Raw genomic sequence first — 23,331 nt, forward strand, 5'->3', positions numbered from 1 at the left:
GGGGGGGGAAGGGGGAATCACTTGGCGAGTCTTGCTGGGCGGGGTGGAGCGCGTTGGAAGAAAAAATCGGGGGTGTGTGATGGAGTTTCGAAAGGGGAAAGGTGTACCAAAGGCGTTGGTGGTGGGAAGAGCGAAAGGGCTGAAACGGGAGGAAGAATGGGGCTGTGCAAGTGTCGCAGGTTTGTGACGCAGAAGGGGGCGGGGCGGATAGAATGATAGAGTTCGTCTTGGGTGGTGTCGGCTGAGGATATAGAGTTATAATGCTGCTGTTGCTGGCAGGAGGCGATGATGGTGATGGTGTGAGAAGTGGGTGGTTACAAAAATCTTACATTTGGTATCAAAAAGTTGTTGATGCGGGATACTACTGACCCATGTTCGTCAGCAACACTATTACTACAAGCATGAATTATTGATTTCGACTACGCTTCGCTCTTCATCTCCTCTTGCAATGCATTCCGAACAATCGCTCCGCACATCTTCGCATACGGATTCGTCCTCACGCTCATCTCGCGCGCAACTTCATCTCCATACCGCGCCGCTTGCGCAAAGTCCTTGCTAGCCAGCTCTTCCAGCTCACTTTTGCTCAGGCCGTTAAGCAGCGTCTCCGCCTCGACAGCCTTGAGGTACAGGTAGGCGCGGTGCGAGTACGCTGTGCGCAGTATGCGGGCTGCGTACTCAGATACTGGGTCGGCAGGCGACGAGGCGGGTAAGGAGAGGTGAATTGCACGTGAGAGATCGTAGAATAAATCCTCGATATCGTGTGTTGGTGCGGAGAAAATGGTTTGGCCCTCTGTTAATGACGCTTCCATACGCATTCGCCGTAGCATGGCACGGTTGACGTGGGCGCTTGCATAGTTTGGCCAAAGTGCTAGTGTCGTGTTTAGCTGCGTGATTGCGTCGTCTATTGTTGTCTTGTCCGAGTTGCTGGACACATTGCGGATGATGTCGTTTTGCCGCTTCTCGAGGTCTGAAAGTTCAGGGGCTGATATCCTGGGATCTGGAGGTAGTGATTTGTCGATTGATGCGTTGTCTCTTGACTTTGCTACTGATGAAGGTAGGGTCTCTGGGTCGAATAGTGCGTTGAGAATGCGTGCGTCATTAGCCGATAGGCTGGTATTTGGCATGTTGGCGGCCATCGTGTGTTGACTGCGGGTTGATGATGGTATGTCAGGCGTCTTACTTAGAGGTTGGTAATGCGATATTTGTCTAGTCGTCAGATGATCAGCTCTGTAATCAGTGTATTACTTTGACATATCGACGTGCAGATGCTGCTCTGATGGTTACTCGGCTTAACGCCTCAACGCGGCTTTTGGCGGCAAAACGCCGCTGCACCACCACACATCACCAAACTCTATCACTCCCACGTCCTATCCCAAAGCTGAACTATGCGATTTGCCCATGGTCAAAAACGGAAAAGAAAAAAATCGGTGTACCGGCTCCTCAGTACGCGATGGAGTTCTTTTTTGGCATCGTCTACCTACAATCATGCCGGTGTTTTAACAATCCGTCGGATACCAGCGGGCGTTCATTGGCGGACACCGCCGGACAAACTAACATTGCTTCTGGCGGCCGCTTCACGTGCGCTCGGCATAACCGCTTGGATGACGCTGTTTGAGACGAACTTGGTAGTTCACTGGCAAAAGCAATCGGTATTCGGTTTGCGAAGGGAAGTGGACTCTGCGCGGTAGTGGGAAATGATAAAGATCGCACTGCGTTGCATGTCTCAACCGGAATCCTCATCACTGCGCTACTTTTGCACTACAAGCAAGAATTCGAGCATCTAAAACGACTCGACTGTTTGTTGATAAAGCTTGACTTTGCTTTTGAACAACTGTTGTTGGAACTTTCGAGGTTCACATCATATTTCATCATGGCGCCCGCTGCTATCTCTCCACCCGCATCACCCCGTCCGGATAACGCCACTACCTCAGACATCTCTTCATACCGTGGCTACCACCATGTCCACTGGTATGTCGGTAACGCCAAGCAGGCTGCAGCCTTTTACGTTGCACGCATGGGCTTCGAGCGTGTGGCATACCGTGGACTAGAGACTGGTTCGCGAGCTACTGCCTCGCACGTAGTACGAAACGGCGACGTCACATTCGTACTAACTTCGCCGCTGCGGTGTTTGGAGCAAGGCTCGAGGTTTAGCAAGGAGGACGAGCAGTTGCTCAAGGAAATTCATGCGCACCAGGAGAGACATGGTGATGCTGTCAAGGGTAAGCGTCACACACCGCACACTTCTGTGCCCATCAACCAAAAGCAAAATATAATAACTAACAATATCATCTAGATGTTGCATTCGAAGTCGACGATGTAGATGCCATATACTCTGCGGCCGTCTCTGCCGGTGCCGTCTCCATCAAAGAACCCTACACGCTCTCCGATGACCAAGGCAGCGTACGCCTAGCCACCATCCGCACATACGGCGACACAACGCACACCCTGATCCAAAAGTCCTCCTACAACGGCATCTTCCTCCCCGGCTACCGCGCTGAATCCAGCACCAAGGACCCCCTCTCCGCCTTCCTCCCCTCCATCAACCTCAGCGCCATCGACCACTGCGTCGGCAACCAAGACTGGGACGAAATGGAAGACGTCTGCGCCTACTACGAAAAAGTCCTCGGCTTCCACCGCTTCTGGAGCGTAGACGACAAGGACATTTGCACAGAGTATTCCGCCCTCAAATCCATCGTCATGAGCTCCCCCAACGACGTCGTCAAAATGCCCATCAACGAGCCCGCCAAGGGTAAGAAACAGAGCCAGATTGAGGAGTATGTGGATTTCTACGGCGGACCCGGTGTCCAACATATTGCGCTCCGTACTACGGATATCATCTCTGCAATTACGAATCTAAAGGCGAGAGGTGTCGAGTTTATCAAGGTCCCCGAGACGTACTACGAGAGTATGAGGATGAGGCTCAAGAAGGCGGGTATGACTTTGAATGAGGATTTCGAGACGCTGAAGAGCTTGGATATCCTGATTGATTTCGACGAGGGGGGTTACCTGCTGCAGCTTTTCACGAAGCATCTTATGGATCGGCCGACGGTGTTTATTGAGATTATCCAGAGGAATAACTTTGATGGGTTTGGTGCGGGGAACTTCAAGAGCTTGTTTGAGGCGATTGAGAGGGAGCAGGAGCTGAGGGGGAACTTGGTTTGAGCGAGAGGCAGGGTTGGGATGAAGGGGGTGTGATGAATAATGGGCGTTCAAGGCATTTTCATGGAGTTGGGTCTAGCGTGGACATAGGGTCTGCTGCACATGTTGCATCTTGATATTTCTCAATTCATTATCTATTTCCATATCATGTTGAGTCACGGCTCTCATCCTCTTTCTCTCTATATCAGTTTTGTCTCCCGCTCTCCACTGTATGCATTTTGATAGTGTCTTTCAAAGATTACATCAAGGCTATTCAACCCAACAACCTACATGGGTAGATTCCATATAAAATCCAAAGTTCCGTCATCAAAGCCCTGGAAACTCTGTGGTCCACTATCTAAACCAAATGGTGCCATTGCAGGATCAAAGGGTAGTGCAAGCCAGTCATCATCGGGCATGAGATTTGTCACGTTTTCTGCAAGTGAAGAAAGATGCGACTGTCCAGCGTTGTGGTTGTTCAAAAAGTCCATGCCCGTTGTTGCGCTCTTGAGGTCGGCGGATGTAGCACGTGAGGGGAGTCGTGGTGGTCGTGAAGAAACAACAAAGCTTTCGCGGAGACGGGCGACATGCATGTCAAGCAGTGTGGCATAGCGCGATGCCAGATGCATATCATCAAGAGTACCTGAAATGTCAGCAACAATACATAGCCAGAGGGTAGATAACACTCACTTGCTCGAAGTGCCCGGATAGCTGCGTCGAGGATGTCTAGACATGATTGTAGCTTTTGATTGCGTGAGCCCAAACTCAGGCCCTTGATTAGGTATATCGACGATGTCGTGATGCGTAGGAATATCCGCACTGGCGAGTAGCGTAGTGCTCCTGTTTCCGACAGTTGGCAGACCTTTTGCAAAATCTGACAGCTTCCATCAACCACCTCCTGGATAAAGTCGTAGTCTCTTGGCTCGAGATTAAACGGAAGGTTGTCTTCTTGAGGAACATCTGGGTCGGTCTCGGCAAGCGTGCGTTCGACGACTGCTTGCATGCCTAGCGAGTTGGTGTAGATGCGTACATACTGATACTCTATGTGAAGCATATCATGCAATCCGACTTTGAGCTCTGTAAAGTATCAGCATTGAGATTTTCACATGGTTAATGGTGTAAGGTGACTTACTGCGGGGGTCGAGATACTTCTTCCTCCACGAGGTCAACAAAGGCTGGAAGTGTTCCAGCAGGCCTATGTAGCGACCCGTGCGCAGAAGACTCCTTGTAGTAGTCGTGTTGGGATATATGGTATCAGAAATGGAACGTGCAAGCTTTGTAAGCTCCACCCAGGCACTCATGAAAGACTGCCATTGCTCTACAGCACCTGTCGCTGAATCGACCGGAATCTTTTCCATCAAAGCATGATTGAGACTTTGCGGGATCATCGACGTGCAACCCAGGCGCCACGAGAGCTGTTCAAGCAGCACGTAGAGTAATTTCCGAGCCCGAATCCTTCGTAGGATCAGATATTCGGTCGAGAACTTTGGGTAAGACACCTGGTCTTTGTCGATCCTTGCATTGTCTTCAAAGAGGCCCAGCTCTTGAGCCAAGGACAAGGCACAGCCCATCAACATCCAAGACATGCGATCAGAGCGCTTTGCAGGTTCTATGACATCCTCAAGCCATCTGTTCGAGGTCACATCTCCTTCCAAGAGCTTTGCACCCTCTTCAGTGGTGTTGTTGGCGCCAATCATTAGTTCGCAGTCCCAGCCATCTGCAGCAGTCGGAAAGTGAAGGGCACGAGGATGCCACTCGGATAGAAGCAGTAGTGCTTCAATGGATCCGATAGTCCTACTTTGTGCTTTGGAGGGCTTCACCTGACCCAGCATGATTTTCATAATGAAACGCTGACATTGCTCCCAGAGTCTGTCATGGACAAAGTAGCCTCGCGACGCGCCACCTACTCCAGGGAGGATGTTATACCGAGATGATATCATCAAGATAGTAGTGCAGAGAAACGGATCCAACGCAATCAGTGTGTAGTGGTTTTCATGATGCGAATAAAACTCTCCTAGTATGGGCGACAAGGGCGAACAGTTCTTGAAGAATAGATCAACGTACGTAACGGCTTCATGCGCGGAGAACCAGCCCATTTGCACAAATCGACATGAAGTCCATATCTTCAGAGTCTCAGGCGACGGTGTTGACATCTGCACCGGCTGCGCTCTGAACGTGTGAAATGGTGATGATGGCACACCATTGTCGTAGCCAGATGGCCCTGACCTGGGTGTCTCGTATGCCTGAGACCCTGACTGCTCCTGGTTGTCAATGGCGTCGCGATGATTTGCAGCCTCAAACAGCAGATTCAACGCATCGCTGCCGCTAGAAACTACAGTCCTCATCACGGAATGCGCTAGATCTGGCTGAGAAGACGAAACGCGACGAAGATGGCTGTGTGGAGACTGAAATTCCGGGCGATGGTGGCCGCCGTTAACATGTGGGCTACCTCCCGGGGTGAACCCATGTGTCGAAGTGGACGATCTGTGGCCACTGGGCGAGGGATGAACGACGGGTTGTGGATTTGACTGGGGCTGGGCAGGCTCCTCGTCCTCATTCTCTCTCGCCTCTCCCGGCTTGCGTCTCTTGACCCATGAGCGCTCCGACCGGAAGACGCATTCGCGCATCTCTCGCTTGCATCTTTGGCAGGGAGGCTTTAGCTCTCCACCATCAGGGCCGGTCCCCAGGATACATTTGGCCTTGCGTTGCCGGCAATTGATGCAGGCCTTGTAGGCGCGCTTGAAGTCTTCCGGGTGGGTCCGCTTCTTGCTTGATGCTGAGTTTGCGTCCTGTTGGCCAGTGCCAGTACCGGTCATGGAATCATCCGCTGTGGACATTCTGCGTCGCGTAGTAAGGTGATACAGCGGATGGAGAAGGAATTGTGCTGTATTAACGGACCCGCGGGTACCGGCGACAATGACTGGATGACGGTGGGAAAATCTCGTCCCGCCTCGGCTATCCGCGGACACAAGGCCGTTGCATCCGCCCAATGCATGCAGCACTGCCATTACTCAGGGTCAGGGAATGCTACCAATGTCCCTGTTCTGTGTAACCAATATGCACATGTTTCAAGAGATGGACCGGACGAAAAACCATATGGCATTCGACCGGTGTTTGTTTTTTTGTGTGGAGCTGCTGTGGGATACCAACTGCTGGTGTACACCAAAGCGGCAATGGTAAGCATCAAGAAATGTAGTAGAGGTTGTTTCATCATCTTATAACTGATCAGCCTGACAATAACACAAGACGGAAGATCCTTAATTCTACTCATGGTATTACTTTTACAGGAAATTTGCCCTATCCAATCAAGCTTGTTGCTGCTCACTACTCGCTACTGAAGCTGCAAAGGTGACCTTTAGAATGGCTGCTGGAATTACGGACCAAAGGTTGTTCGGATCAAGGAGATAAGCAGGAATATAACCATTCCTTTACAAAAACGCAGCAGAACAGTCGCCAGATGGTATAATCGCTCAAAATATGTACATGATGCTCGCTTTTCGTGTCTCGTACTAGCAGAGGCTAGATGTCCAAAGGGTATCGACTTTTCGTGGAAGACTTGTTACCCCAAACGCCGGCATCGCATAGCAAACTTGGAGTTGTGGCCATTTCATGGCATGTTCAAGCCGGAAATACTTCTACCAGTCCTTTTGCACAGAGGCTACTAAAGGCACAGAGGCCACAGTATCAGTCGCATCTGACAAGGGGGCCTGTGACACTGGGACATTAGCTTTAGCTGCAGCTGCTGCAGCAGCTTGGGCTAGTTTCTTCTTTTTCTTCTTACTGAGCGTAGGAGCAGAAGCTTTGGCAGTCATTTCGCCCCCACCCGCAATGCTATCAGGCCACTCAAACGTCCATTGGCCACCTTCCACAAACGGGGTTTTTCTGATGTATTTGGAGACATCCGACTGCTTCCTCAACACTTCCAGATAACCAGCTACCTCGCGCAGTACGTCACCCTGCATCTGTTCAGGCGTAGCTGAGAATTCTGGAATCTCGAGGAGGTTGTACGGCTGGGCACTAGCCTTGATAGAACTGTCGTCAATGAGAAGCGTGTTGTGCTGACCAAAGCGACCGCCAGCGTCATAGTCTGGGTGGTACGACTGAATTTGACTCCGGCTCCATACTAGTTTCAAGTTCTTGTACACTTGAACATTTTGCTGATAATTTGCTGGGGATAGGCCGAAGCTGTCGCGCGCCCATTGAGCTACGAGTTTTGAGCGGAGATCGTTGTCCAGAGCTTGATTGACGAGCGCCTTTACATTGTCTGGCCTGGCGCTTGACCAAACCATGACCTTGAAGTTCTCGAACAGGTAGCGTAGAAAGGGCTTCAAGAACGGGCGCTCGATCATAGTCTTCGCATTGCGATTGGGCCGGTACAGGACTGTACCATTGAGGTCCAAAATTACCAACATCGGGCCAGGATTCTCGTTTTCACATGGTTCTCCAGCAGACTGCTCCATGTACTCCTCTGTGGGCTGTGGCGCAGGAAGCATGATCTTCTCATCACCATAACGTCCCTTCTTTTCAGTAGCAGGAGTTTGCTTGGGCCCCTTGGATACACTGTGATGTTTGTTAATCCGGTGCCAGTCGGCTTCGTGAGAAGCAACGCGATGGAGGATGTCATACTCTTTCTGCTTGGCGTGGCCATTGACAGCATTCACAGGCTTTGATTTCTTGCCTGGGTAATTTGGCGCCCTGTGAATATCAGCATTGCGATTCTTGAACTTTACGCCTTGGAACAAGGCATCAATAGCATACTGTATGTCCTCGTTCCTTGCACCTTGGGGAAAGTTTGCCTGGGTGTGCATTGCGTGGTGCTGCGTCCGATTCCCAAACATCTGTCGTTGCTGATGGTGCATAAATGGCGGAGGGCCATGGTGGAACGGAGGTCCAAACGGCGGTGGCTGTCCAAATGGCGGCGGCCCATGTTGTTGCATATGCGGAGGCGGATGTCCTGCCAAAGCATCTGGACCTGGTGGATAGTTTAGTGGAGGCGGAGGCGGAGGTGGAGGCGCATGATATCCATGACCGTTGTGCATCATCCACTGATGGTAGGCCTGCGCGTGGAGGTGGGCGCCATAGTCGCCGTATGCTTGTGGGTTGTTGAACATGTGTGGAGGTACAGGGGGTGGCATCAGCGGAGGTGGCATAGGAAAGTTGTTATTCCACAGGACTCCTGGTGATCCATATGGGCCCGGGGGTCCTTGAGGGGCGTGGGGAGGGGGAGGGGGAGGAAGCTGGTTCTGAAAGGCGCCCAAATCCTGCTCTCGATGGCCAAAGCCACCAGGCTGGAAAGGCAGCGCATTCGGGTTCCATGAATCGTTCATGCTGGGGCCTGTGGCGGTGCAGGCGAGCGGATGCTCTGGAAAAGGACTATGTCGACCTGTGGTGGTCTTGGAGTTGGTGATGTTAGTGGAAGAAGTTGCGACTGGAGCGCAGTGGGGGATGCTGTACCGAGCTGACGCGATGGCGGCCATTGAGCACGTGCGCTGGCGGTGAGGACGACTTGGAGGCCAGAGATGAGTGAGGAGTGAAGAGCAGGGCGAGGTGACGATGCAGTACCCGAAGCATGAGCCCAGCTGATGACGCCTATGCATAGAAATTTGGGCGCGCAACTGCCTGCCCGTCAGCCCTATCGGCGAATCGAAACCCCGACCGCCATGTGGGGTCCACCGAAAAGTTGGGTAGCGCAATCTGGGGTGTTTTCGCGACGCTCCACTCCAATCCAAGGACTGTATCTCACAGCCTGATAATTCCACAGCGGCGACTTGATACACGTGCCCGCGATGGTTCTTGCGAACAAGCTCGACCGCAACCTGCGCGCGGCAGAGGAGAGTTCGGATGGTGAAGACTATTACGAGGTTACGGACCGGTCTTCTTCTGCCTCTGTGATCGACGCAGATGAAGGCGGAAATGTCATCAGCTCCGATGGTGAAGAAGACGCGGGGTCGGAAGACATGGTGAGCATTATACAGAACAATCTGCCAGTAGGTGGTGCTAATATGAACAAGTCAGATGCTGAAAACGACGACGACCAAGTAAAGGCGCAAATGAGCAGAGTCTCATTCGGCGCATTAGCCAAGGCCCAGGATGCACTCTCGAAATCGTCTGACCGAAAACGCAAGCGAGGCGACGACACATCGAAATCACAAGAAGACAAGCTGGAGGCGTTGAGAGAGCGATTACGGCAGATCAAGGCTGAGAAGCTGGCAAGTGGTGCGCAGCCTAGCAAGAAAGCAAAGACATCGAGCAAGTCCAAGGCGAAGCCCGTTCAGAGTGATAGTGGCGACAACGACGACGTCAGTGACAGCGAAGGCTCTGATTCAGATGCCGCGCCCCATGCGCGATCAAGCAAACACGCCCCAGCCGTCCAGTCGAGCAAGCGCATGGTATCGCGTAAACGCCAGGTGGTTGAGGTGAAGAAGCCCGTCTTCCGAGACCCACGATTTGATAACGTGTCTGGGCCCCGGCCAGACGAGCATGTGGTCGACAAGCGATATTCCTTCCTTAATGACTACCGGGCGTCTGAAATCTCTGAACTGCGTAGCACCATCAAAAAGACAAAGAACGAAGAGGAAAAGGAGCGGCTCAAGAAGAAGCTTCTATCCATGGAGTCACAGCAGAAGGCAAGAGAAAACAAGGAGAAGCTCAAGGAGGTCGCACGCGAGCACAAGAAGAAGGAAAAGGAATTGGTCAAGGAGGGCAAGAAGCCATTCTTCTTGAAGAAGTGTATGTCCATGATCGCGTCTCTACTTAACCGTCACGTACTAACCATACATTCTAGCCGAGCAAAAGAAGATTGCATTGGTCGACCGCTTCCAAAACATGAAATCGAAGCAGCGCGACAAGGTCATCGAACGCCGTCGCAAGAAGGTCACTGCCAAAGAAAGGAGGAACATGCCCGATGCGCGGCGCACTGCTTAACGCCTTTCGTATGTGGCGCATTCACATGTGCAAAAGCATTAGGATCAGTTCCATATACCCAACCAGCAATGCAGCGTTTTTGCGTACTGCCGAATTTTGCCCTCTTACTTATATATCTTTGGCCCTGTGCTGTTAAGAATGGATGTCGCTTACAGTCTTTTACGATCAATGGATAAGCCACAAGACGCATTCAAAAGCATAGTAGATTCACGCTCAGACCCTAAAGGCCCGAGGACCGGGGATCTAGATCTACTTAGCTGCTCTCCAGCCTTGCGCTTGGCAGGGACACCCGAATTTAGCCCCTCGCACTATGCCATTCGATACGCTACAGAACGCCTTCTCGCATGGAGCGGATCTACCGAACTTTTCCTTGGCCATCGTGCGGCGCGATCCCGTCCTCGCTATGCCAGAATAAGTTGGTTGTAAAAAGCACATCTGCACACCTTGACTCTTGCGCCAACCCGTTACCCCTTTGGGAGTTCGGGTACCATCTCATTTCGGCTCAAGCATTTTTGTGTCTTCTGTTAGTAGGGGGAAAGCGAGCAGAATCTCGGAGGCGCCGGTTTACCTGATCAGGCATCCTCTCGGTTCTGGAATGCTCAGCTCGTATGTAGCGCCACCAGAATAACCCTGAATCGAGAAACATTCCGCCATGTATATATGCTAGTTACCATGCCTGGATGAGGTTGCACTGGATAATACTATTCCATTCAGCAGGTACAGTTCCAGCAGCCGGTCATAGACCATTCCACTCCTTCAAGATGCGCTCGTTTACCGCTTCACTCCTTTTGTCTTTGGCGACAGCCACTTTCGCTACTGAACAAGCTCAGTGCGACTTAATTACCAACGTTGTTAATGTTTTACACGCCGTTCCATATGCACCGGAACTGTGCTCGTCATTGCTCCAGTTTTCCACTTCAACTGTCACCTCCACGGCTGTGAATACCGTGACGGACACCAGACCCACAGAGGTCACAGAGACGCTTACCGCGACGGAGACGTTTACCCACACAGAGACACTCACCACCGGTACCATTACTAGTACTACTGATGCTATCTCTGTGGCTATCACTGAGTAAGTCTGCTTATTAGGAAACTAAACTGCGGCGGCTGATTTGTTTAGAACCACCACGGTCCCGGCATGCCCCACAATCACTACTATCCTCAAACGAGGTGAAGTTCTCGAGACTGCTTCTACCAGCACGACTTGCACCGAGAAGAAGTCTGCAAGCAGTGCAGGTGTTTATCCTACCTATCCCATCAGCGCTGCCCAGATCACTCCAACAAGCACCAGCTCTACTACGTGCTCCAGTTCTACCTCTACAAAGTCTTCTTCAACCAAGTGCTCAGAAAGTTTGAAGCCGACCTATGATGGATCCTACAATACGGAGGATTCTTATCCCACCGGTTCCTCGAGCACTCTGAAGCAGGCTTACGCTGATTCCTACAACACCAAGGAGTCTTATCCTACTGGCTCCTCCAGCGTCGACGGATCCTATTACGTAGCTAGCTCGAGCGGTGTTTACCCGCACTATGATGTTACCTCGAGCATAATTCAGCAATACCCCGCTGCCTCGAGCATCATCCAGCAGTACCCCGCCGCCTCGAGCATCGTTCAACAATACCCTGCTGTCAACTCGAGCAGCTACCAGCCATATCCTGTTGTTAACTATACCACTTCGATAACACCCTCGGCAACACCCTCGGCAACACCCTCGGTAACACCAGTCACACCCACCCCTACCCCTACCCCTACTCCGGTCGTGTTGTGTGCAGAGGCACCAGAAGAACTACAGCAATTCGAGTGTGAAAAGATTACCGAGGGCTGTGGGTGTCTTGGCCTGCAAGCGCCTACAACGACCGAGACCATCACTGAGATTACTTCTGTCGTTGAATACGCAACTACCACGGCTACACTCCAGGTCACCACAGTTCAGGAAGAGACCCTTACGCTATCTGTAAGTCTAGTGCCCTCTCTTGTAAAGCTATAGTCTAATTCATTCGTGTAGGTTGATGCAACTGCATACTTTACCCCGACTGTAACTATTATCACCAAGGCCACTGAGACAGCCGCTCCACCTGATTTCAACACCGACTCCAACAACTGCGGTTCATGCGGCAACGTAGTAAGTGCCCAATGGCTTGTCAATCACAGCTCACAAGTAACTAACACCACAATAGTGTCCTAACGGCGGTAACTGCTCCAACGGCGTGTGCCAGAACCTGAACCCCAACCCCCAATGCGCCGGGGCCACATGCCGTAACTACATCTATTGTGGTAGCGGCTGCCTCTGCGGCTCCGTCGTTGGCGGCGGCGGTCTCTGTGTTCCCGGCACCACATCCTGCAGCAGTCCCGGGTGCAAAGCAAACTCGGACTGCGGCGCCAACCAGCTGTGCGTCATCAACACGTGCTGCAGAGGCGGTGCTGGCATGTGTGTCTCCGTTGAGACTTCGTGTGCCAACAATGCTACCCCGAGGATGTTGTTTGTGCGACGGCCCAGTGAGGGAACGGTCTCTGGATAGAGTTTAGAATTCCTACTCTAAATGCATAACTTAAGTTTACGGAACCTTACTTTAATACAAACTGTTGAGCTATGTGCCAAGTTCTTGGAGAGGCTTGAATATTAATATTTTCCAACACCTCTTTTTGGAAAACCTATGTTGTAAGTGTGAAGTGTTTCGCAGATAAACACCGAGTATATTTGTTATGAGTAAGTTGAGACGAATTCTTGAGGACAAAATTTATGTCTAGGTGAGACTGCAATACATATGTACAGTAACGGTTCAAGCCTAGATAGAAGCTAACAGGTCCCCAATAGTTGTCCTTCCTAGAACCTCAGTTCATAATATGATGACAAGAATCCTTAAAAGTCGCAACAGACTACCACATGCAACTATTCCTCGCACACACGCAGTCTCCCTCTAACTTAAATAGAGATTAGGAAAGTATAGCCCAGCCCCTTAGCAAAAGTAAAAGAACCCTTACTTTCATTACTGTTCAACCTGGAAGTACCACGTGCCGTCAAGGCGTGGCAGATGCACACATGGGGATGCCATACCGGGCCTGACGACACCGTTTGCGCGTGTCTGCCCAGGCACCGTTATTCTAATCTGCGCACGAGGCTGAGTAGATAGCAGCGTGTCCTGGAAGTTGGTAAGAATGATGGCATTGCCTCTGGTGCTGCGGTTGGTGACGTAGACATTGATATTTTGGGTGGTGTAGACATTGGTCGGGACGGTCATGTGGACGTCAATTAGGTTGTTGGGTGCCCACGAGGCGTCTGCTCGCTCTCCGGTGGTTCTCGGCTCATCGATGTATCGCTGGAACGAGATTCGTCCGACGTTGTTGACGGGGTTGGGGCGGACCAGTGAGGATAGGCATGCGCCTTGTCGAGGCTCGAGAGCTTGCGAGGAAGGGAACGCTGCGCTAGATGCGACAGAGGCAATGAAGAGGACGGAGAGGAGACATTTGGATGCGTAGTGGAACATCTTGATGTTTTTGGAGTGGGATTCGCGCTTAACCAGTTATAGTTGATAGATGAGTGGCTAATAAGGCCTTTGCTTGGGTAGGCTGGTGAAGGATGAAGATATAATGCTGGCGTTACACAGTAGTGCTTTATATATTATATACAACCATAGATTACCAGATGGATAAACACGTACCCAAGCTCTACGGACTATATGAGACTGCTCTACCTACGTCACCATGTGGAGTACGTACATGGCATTTTAGGCTTATATGAGTTTCAACAGGATAAGTGCTTAGAAATCTTACTCATCTCACTCAGCTTCACGATTGATCTATAGTGCGCATCGAAAGGCAGTAGCGACAAGTGAGTACACAGTTGACAGAACCGTTTACCCGTGCCTTTTCAAGATTATGCATATATGCTTGTATAAGCTACTTGGTAACATATCAAAGAAGACAGTCGTAAACAATGAAGTTGCTCATAATATTGAAGTGATGCTACAAAGCTCTGGAGTTCCTAACTTTTCGGCGCGTTGTTGATCTTGGTACTAGCAGGATGGCTCTCGCGGAACGGAAGCGGCCGGACAGGTCAGGTAAGCGAAAGGGCCTGTTTGTTTGTATTTTACTACTTCTGATGGTGGTTTAGTGGTGTCCGACTATTTCAAGTCGGCGAGAGGGTGGCTCTCGGTCGATCGGTGAAACCGGGAAACTCAGACCAAGCGGAGTAGTCTACCAAAACGAGTTACCTCTACCGCAGGATATCAGCACCACTATAACGTCATTTTAAGCCAAACCTTGATAAGATAGGGATGCTCAGTCTGCGTTTACTATAACAAAGTGCACGTTGAGTAGAAGACTGATAGTAGTGTTACAGCAGCAGTAACAAAGGCTGCAAGCGAGCTTCATACCATCGGTGCTGGGTACTTTTGTTTCAACTTCACCAATTAACCGATGGAGTGGGCTGTCTGGAGTCCGGGTATTCCGGGCCATCGAGGGAAGAATAGTAAGGTACTGAAAGTTAAATAGATTTAAGCTTACGGTGGCCCATGTCAGACCCATATTAACCACTGTATATAGGCAGATCTTCTGTCAATCAAAACATCATCATAGCTAATAATAGCGTATCTGCATACCTTGATTAGCTATTAGCGGCAACATAGAACAAACGGAGTGCCCTTGGTGGCGGTGCGAGATACTCAAGATTCGGAGGTGACGATGTGGATGTTCAAGTCATAAGGTCTTCAATATGAGGTTGTAATAAGGGACGAGACTAAACCTACCTAGGTGGTAAGCTGCTATTCTAAAACTAGCTACGACTTCTGTCAGCACTAATTAGAGTCTTATATCTGCTTAGTGATATCGAACATTCCAGGTTATAACACAGCCATTTCGCAAACAGACGAAGTGATTTTGGATAGCCAGCCCGCATTTAAACTTTCGGACCAAGCTGTATATCTACCCTTAGTTCTTATAGCCTAGGGTAGAGGCATCCGACGGGTCCCCAAGGGATTCTCCTCAGTTCAGAGTATCGCGACAGTTGCGCCTACCTCCAGCGGCGCTTTGGTCCGATTTCAACGGCAGTATTCTTTAATATTATGATTCCAGCTAGTAGATATCGCTGAAGAGAGATGCGTCTTTAACTCTATATTAATATACTATCCACTACTACAACTCCATGCTACCTAGCTGCTGTGGCTGCACACTGATGTCGCTCCTCTGGCTACATATTAACCCACCTTCTCTAATCCGCTCTTGAGATCAGATATACTATCCAGCTACTACTATTACTTAGATGGATTATATCTGTATGGGGTGTAGCATATCGGATCTTTTTTTTTCCTTAAAAGAAAACAGCAGGCAACGTCCCAACCTACCAGCACCCAGTATCAAATAAACTAGCTACTTACTACCAGTAAAATACTAGAAATTTCAGCATATACTCTACTATCCATCACACAACCATGCAGCACCCACAAACACATCCCCAATATTCCACTACACCTTCTATACTCAAAAGTCGTACGACGTTCCCAAGAGCCAATCACATCGCACCTCTATGCACTCACCACCCCAACCCTGTCTTAGAAAACTGCTTATAACATGCAGCTAAAGTCGCAAAATGATGTACGCCAAGTCCTGCACTACAACGACATAACCACAATTTGCAACGGTACTGCATGTAACTCAACGTCTCAACCGCTCAACCCCCACACCCCGCCCGCGGAGTAATGCTCGAAAGGGCAGGTACATTTGGTGGGGTGGTGGAAAGCACGACATACCTGCATCGCTCTTTGTACTTGTTTTCTTCTTCTTTTGCTAATCGACTAAAAAGAGAAGGATGATGGCATTGGGGGAAGCGGGGTTAAACGCAGCGAAGAAACGGACGATAACAGGATAGATACGTAGGTAGATAGGATATAAAACCAATACTTCCGTACCCCCAAAGCAAATGTACTCTGTATCTCCTACCCATTAAATCTCTATACAGTTTAATTGGTAATTCCGGACTACGCAATGGAGTCCTGGCTCCTACTCCCCGTCCTCCTCCTCACGCTCACACCACCAACCCACGCCTGCCAACGCGACTGGTCCCTCCTACAAACCCGCATCAGCCGCCACTCCCACTCTCCCAGCAAATACACAACGCGCGACACACCGACCTACCCACCTCCCCTCACGCCCACCGAATCCCTCTTGCTCAACTCCTTCGACGCCGTAGCCCTGCGCACATGGTCCTCGTACTACACGCATGGCGACCACCTGGGCACGCACAACCGGTCCATGGCGGAGTGGACGGCGGAGAAATGGAAAGCAGCAGGATTCAGCGAGGTGAGGGTCGAGGAGTTTCCGATTTGGTATACGTATCCTGAGCGGTCGGCGTTGACGCTGGAGGGGTTGACGGGAGAGGTGGTGCATGAGGCGAGGCTGGTCGAGGATGTGTTGGTCGAGGATGAGACGAGTGGGTTGCCGAATGTTATTCCGGCCTATCATGGGATGAGTGCTAGTGGGGATGTTAGGGGTGAGTATGTGTATGTTGGGTGAGTTTCCTCTTCTTCTTCTTCTTCTTCTTCTTCTTCTTCTTCTTCTTCTTCTTCTTCTTCTTCTTCTTCTTCTTCTTCTTCTTCTTCTTCTTCTTCTTCTTCTNTTTCCCTCTCGCTCTTTTTGGTGTGGTGGAGTATGTGGGCTGATGAGGATTCTTGGGGGATGGCAGACGCGGTACACGAGCGGATTTTCAGGTCTTGAAGGATGCGGGGATTGACTTGAAGGGTAAGATCGCGCTTGCGAATTATGGGGGGATATATCGTGGGACGAAGGTGAAGAATGCGCAGGATAATGGGATGGCGGGGTGTGTGCTCTTTACGGATCCGTTAGATGATGGTGAAGTTACGGTTGAAAATGGGTATAAGGCTTATCCTGGTTTGGTGCCCTCGTTTTACATTTCTGTTTGAGTGAGTACTGACGAAAGATAGATGGACCTGCAAGGAATCCCTCTTCGATTCAGAGAGGTAGTGTACGCTTTTCTTCACTATACTCTGGCGACCCTACGACGGTCGGTTGGGCTTCTTCGTGGGACTCTCCCCGTGGAAACATTTCGCTGTACACACCTTCCATCCCGTCCATCCCCATCAGCATGAAAGACTCGCTTCCGCTTCTTGAGGCTCTTAAAGGCCATGGTGTATCTGCCAAGGAAGCAAACCGCAGTGGGTGGACTGGCGGATTCAGCAACATTACTTATGACAGCGGTCCTGCACCTGGTGCTCTCCTACACATAGATCATCTCATGAACGGATGGGTAGCCCCCGCATGGGACGTCATTGGTGTAATCAGTGGAACTACCGACGAATTTGTGGTGATTGGAAACCACCGCGATGCATGGGTTATTGGCGGTGCAGCGGATCCAAATTCCGGCAGTGCTGTTCTGATTGAGTTGGCGAATGCGTTTGGAAAGTTGGTGGCAAAGGGCTGGAAGCCAAGGAGAACGATGTATGTCAAGTCCCCTCCAAAATCGACATTGAATAACACAGCATAGTGTCCTTGGATCCTGGGACGCTGAGGAATTTGGCCTCCAGGGCTCCACCGAATGGGTTGAAACGAATTTGCCCTGGCTCACAACAAGTGTAGTTGCCTATCTCAACCTCGACATTGCAGTGTCTGGCCCTAGGACCTCGTTTTCCGGCAGCGGAGAGCTACATACCATGGTCGTCGAACAGATGAAAAAGGTCCTATTCCCCGAAGGCTGGGGCGATTTCCCCACGCTCTACGACATGTGGCACAACACTACCCAGGGAGAAATCCCACCGCTGGGCAGCGGCTCCGACTATGCCAGTTTCTACCAAAACGGGATCGCATGTGTACGTTCCCACATATCTTCAACCACTGTTTCACCTTTAACACACCACTAGATCGACATTGGCTCCGATGGCGGCAAAACCGACCCCATCTACCACTACCACTCCAACTACGACTCGTACGCATGGATGTCGCGTTTCGGCGACCCAGACTTCAAGCTACACAAGGCAATCGGGCAGTGGCTCACCCTCATCGCCTACCATATTGCCGACGACGCCCTCATCCCGTGGGACCTCCCCAACGCGGCTTCAGTCCTGCAATCCTACCTTTCCGAACTCAACGAAACAATCGCAGACTCTGAATTGTCAGCGGACTTGGATCTCGCGCCGCTGGGCGATGCAATTGCAGAGTTTGAAGCACAGGCTGCGAATATCGCACGGGTTGCTGAGACGGCCGTGGGATTTCAGGATGCAGTGATGCTGGGAGTTGTAAATGCGAAGTACCGGGATTTCTCGCGTGGCTTTGCGTCGTCAGGTGGATTGCCTGGGCGCGAGACGTTCAAGAATGTGATCAGTGCGCCGGGCATTGATAACGGGTATGGGGCTGATGTGTTTCCTGCAGTCACGGATAGCGTAAATAAAGGGGATGCGGGTGCGGCGCAAGAGTGGATTGAGAAGAGTGCAAAGGCAGTGTTGAGGGCTGCGGAGATTTTACGGGTGGGGAATTGAGTCAAGAGGGATGCATATGACTGTGCGTGTGGGCAGACAGAAATACACGGTCAGGTATCCTATTTGCATTTTGCAAAAGAGAGTATTGTCGCATTGTGAAACTTGCATGTAGCTAGGTTGATGAGATGATGTTGGACAATTGACTTGTGGAGTAGGTAGACGAATCAGAACGTTGGACCCATAGAACAGCGGTTCATCATCAATCTCGCTTGTGAGTAGTGCAATGAGTTTACCATCGACGTCACTCTTACAACCATCCCTGCATCTTCTTCTAACTATGTAACACAGCATGATGCAATCACCACCAGCCCAACCAGCGCCGCACCTGAGACACGGGGGGTAAGGAAAGGAAAAGCAAAGTCGAAGACACACGCACACACATACTTTTTCATGCATACAATAAAGGGACAGGGCGATAGAGCATAAATCCCCTATATGCGCATATCGCCAGTAGAAGCTGCGATTCTTCTTCTTCCATCGCATGCACGCACGCACAAACCCAAGCGACCCCGTCATACGATGGGGAAGGGGTCGCAAGACGCAAGGATGCTTTTCTTCCAAGGCAGGCGACGCGCGTGAGTGGCGTTGGGGGGGCGCGCAAGTCCAGCCCACCCGGCATGTCACACGCAAACTACGTCATTGTGCTTTTCAAGCTGAGGTAGAAAGGCAAGAAAAGCAGGAGGCCTTGCACCCATAACGCACATACACTCTAGTCTTTTCGACATACCGCTTTCTCTCCTCTCTCACCGCCCCCTTTTTTTCTTTCTCTGTTTTTCTACCTGACCGGAAAGGAGAGGTGGATTTTGGTTTAAAAAGAGTGAGGTCGAAGAAGGTTGGTTGTATCTTATCGTGTTACGTGGAGCCAACAACGACCGAGAAAGAGGAGAGACCAAGGGAAGACAGTATTCAAGGAAAAGAAGAAGGGTAAATCGAATAAGCTATCATGTCTAATGTTCAGGATAAGCCGCTCAATGAGTACGTTCTCCAAGTCACAGCAGCGCAGTAGACCAACGTCATTTCTAACAATGGATGAACAGGCTCCTCTCGCGCTCAATGGTAGACATCTACGTCGGGCCAGAGAACACACACTGGATCCTGCACGAAAAACTGCTATGCCACCACTCGCCCTTCTTCCGCAAAATCTTCTACTCCAAATCCTCGACCTCATCGCGCACGCAATCCTTTGGCCTCCCCGATGAAGAAGATCTCCCCTTCAAGACCTTTGTCGGCTGGCTCTACTCGTCTAGCCTGCCCGTGCCCCGCGAGGAAGCCGACCTCGGCACAGCCTTCGATCTGTACCTGATGGCTGAGAAGTTCGAGATCCCCGCGCTAGTCGCCGATGTGCTGCAGGTCGTCCGCGAGTGGTACAAGTACAGCGATTCGTACCCTGGACTGCGCCGCGTGCAGTATATCTACGCTAACACTGAGGAGTCGAGCCCAATGCGACATATGCTGGTCCACGCCGTCGCGCGCATGATGGTAGTGGCGAACACAGGTATTCCGCCGCACTGGGACAAGGCGCTGCGCAAGAACGGGCAGTTGGCTGTTGATATCATCCGCGCGATCCAGGACTGGCGGCTCGACGAGGAGACAGTGCCCGATGCGCGTGAGGAACCGGCTGAAGGCGAGGAACTCGTGGATGTGGAGGGAGAGACAAACAAGTTGGATGAGCAGGCGGAAAAGGAAATCGACCCCAAGATTGCGGGGAGGGACGATCCCCCCGCGTCATCGTCGTCGGTGTCTGCAGATGAGAGTGCAGAGGACTCTGAGGACACGATTGTCGACTCGCCCGTTGAAGAGGTCAAGGGTGTGCAAGGCGCTGCCAAGGGAAAGAAGGAAGACGTCAAGGCTAAGACTGCGCCGGTCCTCGAGAAGGAGTTTGGCAAGTTTAGCTTGAACGAGCGGGGGAACGCAGATTATGGTACCCTCAAGGCGTAAAGAAATCGCACGTTCGCCTATCTTTTTTTTTCGGGACTGGCTGAAGAAAGAAAACACGAGTATGACGGATGATCTTTAGTGTTCTATCCTTTCTACAAGGCTTGGGAAGAGAGAAAAGAAAAGAAAAGGAGGACACTTTAGGTGGTGAAGCGGGTGGACATGGCAAAAATAGGGAGATTGAGAGCAGTAGTCCACCCTATACTGCGCATTTCCTTTAGGTTCGTTTGTTTGTTTTTTTCCCTTTCTCTTCTCTGTGGGGGGGGCCTTTCAATTGGGTTATAAGCATATGTAATAGCTTTCTCCTCTCTATTCTTCTCTTTTTTCCTTTCTTTTTCACCTACGGGGCGGTTGCAAGATTGCAAAGTTGTGCTTTCCAACTACATTGTCTTATTAGCATGGGTATGAGGGTGTGTGTGTGTGTGTTAAAAAAATAATGGCATGAAATGAAATCTTCAAAAAACATTTGCAACTTGAAATTTCGATCTACATTAGTGATTACCATATTTAAAAAAAGATAAGATATTTGCATTTACTTTCTCGCTTCTATGTTCGAGTGAAATTTGCAATAGTTGACCCCAAAAAATTATTCCAAATGGCATGAAGGGGAAGGATGTGAAATTTGAGTTTTTAATGCTTTGCAAGCCCATAAAGGCCGTAGATCAAAAACATTTTTATTTTACTTTCCTTTTACCCTGGTATTAACAAAAAAAATCAATGCATGATAAACTTTAGTCGATTGCTTCCTTCTTTATTTTAGGAAAAAAAAACGACAAACAACAGGGGGTTTATTTTTATCGCATTGCAAAGGGCGGGAGGCAAAGGGTTCTTAATTGTCAATGCAACCATGGGGGTGGGAAGAGAGAAAACCCCCCCACCCCCTTCCCCTGAATCAGGCAATCCATGACGAGTCATCTAACCTACCCAGGACCGTATATTCGGTCGGGGATGTTCATAGTAATGTCGGCTTACCCGACAATCAGTGTATACCTACATTGACGATAACAATAGGATACCTTGCCATAGCAGTACTTTTGTCGGAATGACGAGTGATGCAAGCCGTCTTACCAAGATAGAGTTTCCGGGGTAATGCGGAAAGCTAATCACCGAGGGGGGGCGGCGAAAAAGGCATAGTTTGTTTGTTTAGGGTGGTCGTCGTGGCCGAGAATGGATGCGGAGCTCCGGATTGAGAAGGGAATAGTGGTGGGCAGTGACGAGGGTAGCAGAAAAGCATCTTGTCGTCATGGATTGGATGGCGCGATGGCATCAACTATCAATGTGTTGAGAGCGTGATCAATTTTATTTTGTCGTAGTAGGTTTTTTGTTTATTGCCCGCTCAGATTTGGCAAGACGAGAGCCGACGATGCTGCAGGCAGTGTGCTGTGCATCGTGAACCACGGCCAGCTCAGGGTCCTGAGTGACACGGCATGGGTAATGCGGTCATGCAACGGTGTTTTTTGAAACGGTTCTAGGCGAGATGCAAAGAGGCCGGTAATGAAAGCTTGTGGCATCAAGAGGGTACTTGGTTATAGTATAGATGATCTACACAGGTTAAAGTTGTTTTTGCGGATGAAGGGAGTTAGCTGGAGCTAATGACGATCAGTAGAAACATGCATGGGGAGGGGGGCTTTTTTGCGGAAGGCATCCGCAAAGTTTGCGTAGTCGTTGGAGTGGAACCCTCAAAAGGGACTTTGGCGTATGGCAGATTACAGCGCTGTGAGACTGAACACGAGGGCAGAGTATTGGTGCAACGGCAACAACAGAGGGTTTGGGACGGCAGACGTGGGCGGAGCGAGTACCAAGTGAAGAAGGTGGGACAGGCCTGGGAAGTGGGAATGGTAGTACGGAACCGGTTGTTGTCTAGAGGCGGCAGGAGGCGTTGTTTAGGTCGTGTGAGTTGGAGAAAAAGGCTATGGAGTGCTTCATGTTGAGAGGGTCTAAGGAGCCGGACCGAGATCCGGGACGGGCTGGGAGCGTTTGGGCGGGCGCCAAGGACGTCAAGGTGAGACTTTGAGCGAGTTTGCAGCAGCAGCCAAAGACGAGGTACTGGTAGGGGCGTGATTGGTGATTGGCAGCTGCAATGAGCCGAGGGCCCAAAGGGGAAGGCCAGACGATCTTTTGCCGGAGTGGCAGCTAGCGGTGACACAGCCTTATCTTATCCCAGTGCGTGGGTTGGACGCAGCCAGCAATGGAGAGACAGGCAGACCCACTGGTTCCAAGCGGACGAGGTAGTTTTCAAGCCGGACCCGGTAGGTTGTTGCGACGCGATGCAGCAGGCGGGCGGAAGCGAGAGTAAGGGAGGGCGATATAGGCAGACGGAGGTGATGCTAAGCGTTGGGATGTGGCGGTGGATGTGGAGGTGAGATGAGTGGTTTGTTCATGCGAGAGCTGGAAGGGGCAGTCGCCAACGGCGAGTGCAGGGAAGGAGGGGAGGGGAGGGGACAAGGACAGATAGGGCAGGCACCAGGTGGCCATGTTTGTCGATGGTTGCTTACTGTGGTGAATACATTACCATACGTACGTACGAGGATAGTTTACATGGCGACGTCAGTGAGCATGGTGGACACAGACAGACAGGCCAAAGAGGGGCGGGCACGGGCTAGGGCAAAGTATGTTGCGTGTAATTGAGGATGGACATTTGTTGGAGGCGCTGTACTATTCGATACGTGGGCGAAAAAAAGGGTCCAACAGGCGGCGTGGCAGGCGCAATGGACAGCGGTCAGTTGAGGTGTCGTGGCGAAAAAAAAGAGGGTAGGATGTTTCAGGATAGGTTTCGCTGGCAGGTCTCGTGACGGCGGTTGATGGGGATGATGAGATGGGATGGGATGGGATGGGATGGGATGGGAT

General features: G+C 50.8%; 9 protein-coding genes across 9 annotated transcripts; 5 read left to right on the forward strand and 4 right to left on the reverse strand.

The window, feature by feature from the left end:
- Positions 1 to 419: 419 nt before the first annotated feature.
- On the reverse strand, positions 420 to 1,136 carry COCVIDRAFT_27804 (hypothetical protein; the record flags this gene model as incomplete). The annotated part of the gene is made up of 1 exon (XM_014699703.1): positions 420 to 1,136. The coding sequence occupies one exon, from the start codon at positions 1,134 to 1,136 to the stop codon at positions 420 to 422; it is 717 nt and encodes a 238-aa protein (XP_014555189.1).
- A 734-nt stretch (positions 1,137 to 1,870) lies between these two features.
- COCVIDRAFT_102855 (hypothetical protein) lies at positions 1,871 to 3,162 on the forward strand (the record flags this gene model as incomplete). The annotated part of the gene is made up of 2 exons (XM_014699704.1): positions 1,871 to 2,219; positions 2,294 to 3,162. The coding sequence occupies 2 exons, from the start codon at positions 1,871 to 1,873 to the stop codon at positions 3,160 to 3,162; spliced, it is 1,218 nt and encodes a 405-aa protein (XP_014555190.1).
- Positions 3,163 to 3,425: 263 nt separating this feature from the next.
- On the reverse strand, positions 3,426 to 5,954 carry COCVIDRAFT_38973 (hypothetical protein; the record flags this gene model as incomplete). The annotated part of the gene is made up of 3 exons (XM_014699705.1): positions 3,426 to 3,781; positions 3,829 to 4,215; positions 4,271 to 5,954. 3 exons carry the CDS (start codon positions 5,952 to 5,954, stop codon positions 3,426 to 3,428), a joined length of 2,427 nt encoding a protein of 808 aa, XP_014555191.1.
- An 819-nt stretch (positions 5,955 to 6,773) lies between these two features.
- Positions 6,774 to 8,465, reverse strand: COCVIDRAFT_102939 (hypothetical protein; the record flags this gene model as incomplete). The annotated part of the gene is made up of 3 exons (XM_014699706.1): positions 6,774 to 7,698; positions 7,765 to 7,833; positions 7,897 to 8,465. 3 exons carry the CDS (start codon positions 8,463 to 8,465, stop codon positions 6,774 to 6,776), a joined length of 1,563 nt encoding a protein of 520 aa, XP_014555192.1.
- A 459-nt stretch (positions 8,466 to 8,924) lies between these two features.
- COCVIDRAFT_17173 (hypothetical protein) lies at positions 8,925 to 10,062 on the forward strand (the record flags this gene model as incomplete). Its single annotated transcript, XM_014699689.1, has 2 exons — positions 8,925 to 9,867; positions 9,923 to 10,062. The coding sequence occupies 2 exons, from the start codon at positions 8,925 to 8,927 to the stop codon at positions 10,060 to 10,062; spliced, it is 1,083 nt and encodes a 360-aa protein (XP_014555175.1).
- A 761-nt stretch (positions 10,063 to 10,823) lies between these two features.
- Positions 10,824 to 12,585, forward strand: COCVIDRAFT_17174 (hypothetical protein; the record flags this gene model as incomplete). The annotated part of the gene is made up of 4 exons (XM_014699690.1): positions 10,824 to 11,137; positions 11,186 to 12,020; positions 12,072 to 12,188; positions 12,244 to 12,585. 4 exons carry the CDS (start codon positions 10,824 to 10,826, stop codon positions 12,583 to 12,585), a joined length of 1,608 nt encoding a protein of 535 aa, XP_014555176.1.
- Positions 12,586 to 13,053: 468 nt separating this feature from the next.
- COCVIDRAFT_27810 (hypothetical protein) lies at positions 13,054 to 13,551 on the reverse strand (the record flags this gene model as incomplete). Its single annotated transcript, XM_014699707.1, has 1 exon — positions 13,054 to 13,551. One exon carries the CDS (start codon positions 13,549 to 13,551, stop codon positions 13,054 to 13,056), a length of 498 nt encoding a protein of 165 aa, XP_014555193.1.
- Positions 13,552 to 16,045: 2,494 nt separating this feature from the next.
- On the forward strand, positions 16,046 to 18,549 carry COCVIDRAFT_102935 (hypothetical protein; the record flags this gene model as incomplete). Its single annotated transcript, XM_014699708.1, has 5 exons — positions 16,046 to 16,569; positions 16,743 to 16,948; positions 17,002 to 17,515; positions 17,562 to 17,883; positions 17,935 to 18,549. The coding sequence occupies 5 exons, from the start codon at positions 16,046 to 16,048 to the stop codon at positions 18,547 to 18,549; spliced, it is 2,181 nt and encodes a 726-aa protein (XP_014555194.1).
- Positions 18,550 to 19,492: 943 nt separating this feature from the next.
- COCVIDRAFT_102957 (hypothetical protein) lies at positions 19,493 to 20,487 on the forward strand (the record flags this gene model as incomplete). Its single annotated transcript, XM_014699709.1, has 2 exons — positions 19,493 to 19,524; positions 19,587 to 20,487. 2 exons carry the CDS (start codon positions 19,493 to 19,495, stop codon positions 20,485 to 20,487), a joined length of 933 nt encoding a protein of 310 aa, XP_014555195.1.
- Positions 20,488 to 23,331: the final 2,844 nt, after the last annotated feature.

The sequence above is a fragment of the Bipolaris victoriae genome (genome assembly GCF_000527765.1).
Source record: "Bipolaris victoriae FI3 unplaced genomic scaffold scaffold_58, whole genome shotgun sequence".
NCBI classification, from domain to species: domain Eukaryota; kingdom Fungi; phylum Ascomycota; class Dothideomycetes; order Pleosporales; family Pleosporaceae; genus Bipolaris; species Bipolaris victoriae.